The 5,119-nt window shown below is 44.5% G+C and overlaps 1 protein-coding gene across 15 annotated transcripts in view; it reads left to right on the forward strand.

The window, feature by feature from the left end:
* Positions 1-181: 181 nt before the first annotated feature.
* Positions 182-5,119, forward strand: part of YEATS2 (YEATS domain containing 2) — a 74,474-nt gene continuing 69,536 nt past the window's right edge. For 8 of the 15 annotated variants that reach the window (XR_003095156.1, XR_003095153.1, XR_003095154.1 and 5 more), the window contains exons 1-2: positions 185-540; positions 1,278-1,395. Coding sequence is in view for 11 of the 15 variants with exons in the window: in XM_025209702.1 (XP_025065487.1) it covers positions 1,296-1,395 (100 nt within the window). In the remaining 4 variants the exon portion in view is untranslated. Of the gene's footprint in view, positions 541-1,277; positions 1,396-5,119 lie in introns of all 15 variants that reach the window. The other 7 variants (XM_025209721.1, XM_025209730.1, XM_025209734.1 and 4 more) reach the window with 2 other exon arrangements.

Genomic DNA, 5,119 nt, shown 5'->3' on the forward strand with positions numbered 1-5,119 from the left:
CCGGCCCGGGGCGGCCGCGCGGGGCTGAGCTGGCGCCACGATGGAGCCTGGGTCGGCGCCCACGGGGACGGGTGCGGAGGCCTAACAACAGCGCTTTTCTTTCCGTGTCGCCTGCGTTGGGCCTCCCATGCCATGTCCCTTCCCTTTCCTAGTGGCGGGGGGCTGCGCGCCTCCTTGGGGGGCGGCTGCTCCAGGGTCTCTCTCCCGGGTTCAAAAACGAATCTGTGCCTGTGGCAGGCTAGCAGAGCCCCCAGCAGCGCTGCTCAGTCGGGCGTTGCTCGTTAGCAGCCCTCCGGAGGTGTCAGCTCTTTGCTCTTGCTTGTTTTGTGACTGCTGACAAATGCTCTAGCAATGCTTCTGTTGCAGAGACCTCAGAAAGACCACGCTGGGTCAGTGTGTTTTATTGCGGTGGATTCCACTTTGAAATCTCTGGATTTATCTTGTGAGCCGTGGTTGCAGACCTAACAGTGCTATCATTGCACTGCACCCTTGAAAGGCTCTTAAGGCTGTGGCGCCCTGGCTGAAATCACTCGTGATTAGGTAATGGTGTTTTGCCAACTGACTCTTGGGCAGATATGAATCTTAGTCTCCCCAGAGTTAAGTGTTGACAAAACAACATTTGTATATTTGCTAAGCCTTGAGGTATCCTGACACCGCTGAGGGCTGGAAACAGAACGTGGAGTCTCCTTTCAAGTAGTCATGATCGAAGTATGGTGTGATGGGGAGAGAGAGGCAGTCATGTATTTCAGACTCCTGATTCATAGGGCATCCCTATTGCAAATCCATGACACCTGGTACTTTGTTAGCAGAGTTTGGAAAAGGGGACTGGGGGGAGCGGAAAAAGCATGAGCTTTAGGTTTCCCTGCACACGTGTCTTCTCTTACCTAGAAGGTACACTTCCACATTTGCAGGTCAGCTTGCACTGGTCTTTAGTGATAGGACAGATTGTTTCCTCTTTCTGGCCTTCCGTTTCAGCCCTTGGTTCACTTTTAAAAAGGCACCACTGTGTAGTTCTGTGAAGAGGAACAAAGCTGGAGGTAGAATTAAACTTCTGGGTCTAATGATAACATGTGCCAAAGTTCAGAAGGGGAGCCACGTGAGTTAGCATCACTGAACACTTTGATAGTACAACGTAATAGGAGTAGTAGTCATTCAAGGTATAGCTTGCCTCTTATGAGTTGGAAGGCAGTCTTCTCCTCTTATGTCATGTGAATCCTAAAGTCTTAGTATCTCTCTGAGTAATTCTGACATTAATTTTTTTGTATTTCCATTCTCAGTGAAGCAGTAACGCCAGCATGTCTGGAATCAAGAGAGTGATTGAGGAGAAGGACCCCGACTATGAGGAGATTTCAGTTGCGCATCCAAGTAAACGTCACAAAGCAGCTGAACGGTCAGGTAGGAATGGTTTGTGCCTGAATCTGACTGAAGATAAAACTTTCCAGATATTGTGTCTAGTGAAATTGCATTGGGCTGTACTAACTGAGCTGAAGAACTTGGGTGTAAGCCAGGAGGAGAAAGATAAGGCAGCAGATAGAGAAAGTGCAGAATCTGTAGAGAAGGACCAAAGGGGAGCTTAAAGGTGAAGGGACAAGCAAAGAAAAAAATGGTCACCTGTTAAAGCAGGGATACTGCTAGTTAGTAAACCAGTTCTGGGCAGAGAAAGTTGTTCGCAGAGTTCAGAGGACAGTCTCTTAGGAAAGGGAAGAAAGAAAAGGTAAATGTAAGTATGGGAAAGAGATGAAGTGAAGCTGGAAAAAGAGAAGCAGTGTACCAGAGAGGTGTGGAAACAGAGGTATATTGATGGTGCTGGTTGTGAGTTAAATTGGATGAAAATATAGAATGGGGACTAGAGAGAGAGAGAGAGAAGCTGGATGAATGAGTTTTCATTTTGCATCACAGGAGATGTACCGACTGGGAGCTGGCCTGTTGACCAAGATCCAGCAAACCAGTGTCAGTTTCTTGCCCATAAGGCAGGAAATGGGCTGGGCAACTTCTGGAATTTAGTTCATAGCAGCATTGAACTGCCAGGGGGAAAGAAGGGAGATTGGAAGGGTTCCATGGAAGTGAAGCGGAGAGGTGTGACCTCCTTTGTTAAGCAGCTTATGTAGGAAGATATAGACCTTGAGCAAAACAACAGGTCAGAACACTAGGCGGATGATGACCATGTGGTAGACTGTTGGAAAGCTGTTGGACATGCCTGAATCTGAACTTCAGTATGTGTGGTACCTCTCGGGCCTGGTTAACAACAAAGTTAATTGAAGAATACTTTAAAATATACTTAAATAGGTGCAAACTCTTTAGTGGCCCCTCTTAGATTTAAACCTGGCTTGCCTTGCCTTTGCTTAATTTTATAAGCAATTGGTGCCTGTCAGATGCTGACAATTTAAGACTATCCCCAGCAGGGTTTTTTTGCACTGACCTAACCAAAATCTGTTTTTAAACCCAACCTAGTTAAACTGTAACCAATTCCCAAGTAAAGGGCATTGGAAAGTCCTGATCCGAGGTCTGGGGTGAATGGGAGGGGAGATGAAGCTGGGCTTTCAGCTGTAGTTGCTTAACTTGAACGCAGCTATTTTTTCTCCTCCAGAGAGGCAAGCAGATACCCTGCTGTAGTCATGCTGAGGAATCAGACTATTCCGTATGGAATCTGCAGCAAAAAGAGAGTTCTGGGCTGATGTGTGTAGGCCAAGAAGTGGGCTGATGTAGCTCCAAGGAGATTAAGACAACCAAGTTTTCTGTAATAGATTCAGATTCCCTCATGCCTGACAGCTTTTACTTTCAGTTTCAAGGAGAACATTTCGTCTTGTTTGAGGCTTTGCAAAAACTACTAGTTAGTACTCTCCTGGAACTTGGGTTAATGAAAGATCAGCCTAGCCTTTATATCAAGAGTTACTCTTCTGAGCTGGCATTTTACTGTGATATTCAAGCCTGAAAAGTCTATTTAGAGATTATTTCAGGAGGAGTTTAAAGTTAAATAGGCAGAGCAGGTAGTACATTCTGTGTTTTTACATGATTTGTCACTTTTCGTTTCCTTCGAACACAAATCTGAACAGTTAGCTAATTGTCTTATGGATCTGACAGGATCGTGGCTGCTAGAATAAAAACGTTGCTTAGATTGTACTTTCTTTTCCAAATTTTGGTAATTTCTTATTTCTAGCAAGGATTTAAAAGGGATCCAATTTCTGGCGCGAGAGTTCACCAAGTGCACCCGTTCTATCAAAATAGCCTGTAGGTGGCACCAGAAGGGAGAGAATACAGTAAAATCTCTGTTATCCAGCGGATATCCCCAGAGTGAGGGGATTGCTGGTTCTGTAAAAATTCCAGTTATCTGAAAACCCCTGGCAGGAGCTTTCAGGGTATGCAAAGCGAGGGAAGGGAGATGTGGCAATGGCTGCATGCGGAGCAGCGAGAGTGCAGGGTGGTGGGTGGCAGTGGGCGCTGCCATGTACAGCCTTTCCCCCACCCCCTCTGCATCCAGCTGGCCACAGTTAAATGTCAGATAGCAGAGATTTTACTCTATGTAATAATGGATAAAAGGAACATAGATAGTATTATTCTTAAATGTCTCGTATATACCTCTCCACCGTAATCACAATTTAACATTTTTTTTTTTGACTGGGAATGTATATTGGCACTGGAAATACATAAATAATATATACTTTTGACTGGAAATATATAAAAATAAAACTTTTTATAGGCCTAGTGCAGATGGAAGGGTACTCGCTCCCATTTTAGGGAACTGCTGTTGAAGTGTATACTGTATTTTCTTGCATACCAAACCTCCCAAATAAGACACACACTTTCCTTTTTGGAAAGGAAGCATAAAGAAAATTGAAAAAAAGACTCATGGCTAGGTAGGGGCAGAAGCTAATCTTTAGTTCACTCTCCCTTCCTTTCATGGTCAGGGAAAAGCTACAGTTTTAACCCTTTCACAGCTTAATTATCAGCAGCTCATGGCTATTCAGTCAAAAGCTGAAACTAGATGTTACTGGAGATTGATTTCCAGGAGCAGATCTAGGATTTGCTTAAAACAGTCTGTACGGTTGCGAAACAGGAGAGACCAGGAGTAGCTAAATTGCAAAGTCTTCAGCAGAATTGTTGAAAAGAAGATGCCTTGATTAATGGAACATCAAGACCATTAAAAGGGAGAGTAACACCTGTTGAGTGAAGAGCAACTAGCAGGAATTAAGTAAATTGAGCCATTGAATTTGCTCCCCTCAGCCTGCTTGAATGGAAATTCTTCTGTTGCTATACTGGACAGAAAAACATCAACTTCCCTGCTTAAGACACCACCCCCCCAATTTGGAGGGTTAAATTTTGGGTAAAAATGTGTGTATTAATTACAGCAATTACTATCCCTAGCTGTGTGGTACCAGAGAGAGTTTGACATATCTCTGGTTGCTTTAACACTGTTAGAATGGCATTAGATGTTCCTTTGCTCCAGCAAATCAAAAAAATCAAGTTTGCATGATGTGAAATAGCTAGACTCAGTTATGAGTTGAGTATTTCAAAGTGGTGAGGTTACTACCTGAGGTTTGTTTTCTCTGCTGCTGTCAGCCACTGAGACACCACAGTATTAATGTATGGTCTGAGAGGTGTTTCCCAGAGGATACTTTCGAGATTAGAATTCCTACTAAATAAAAACTTGGTAAAAATTCAGATGGGTTAAACATGGCTGGTAAAATGGAAGTAACTTAAAGGAAGAGGAATGTTTCAAGCCAATGCTGATATGGAAAATGTGCTACTAGCTTGTGTGTGTAAAAGGAAAATGACTGCAAGGTAATGAAATAGTGGTATCTCAGTGTCTTCATTTTACCCCTTGGTAAAAGAGCAAATCAGAGTGTGCACCTGATACACATTTGGAGAGTTTATGTGGGAAAAGGTACCTAGCTCAGAGTATATGACAAGTTAACTATTATTTTTCTAAATTATGTTTCTATTTAAATATATGGGTGGAGGCTGCAGTCACCCCAAAATTCACCATAGCCCCCCCATAGCCTGCCTCCCAGCCTGGCCCTGCCACCAGGAGGAGCCTGGCACAGCCGCAGCCCCACGCACCCTCACCCTGCGCACAGATCCTGGGACACACCCCCCCCCCCCCCCCCCACTCCCCCTCCCC

Source organism: Alligator sinensis, unplaced genomic scaffold (genome assembly GCF_000455745.1).
Source record: "Alligator sinensis unplaced genomic scaffold, ASM45574v1 scaffold237_1, whole genome shotgun sequence".
NCBI classification, from domain to species: Eukaryota; Metazoa; Chordata; order Crocodylia; family Alligatoridae; genus Alligator; species Alligator sinensis.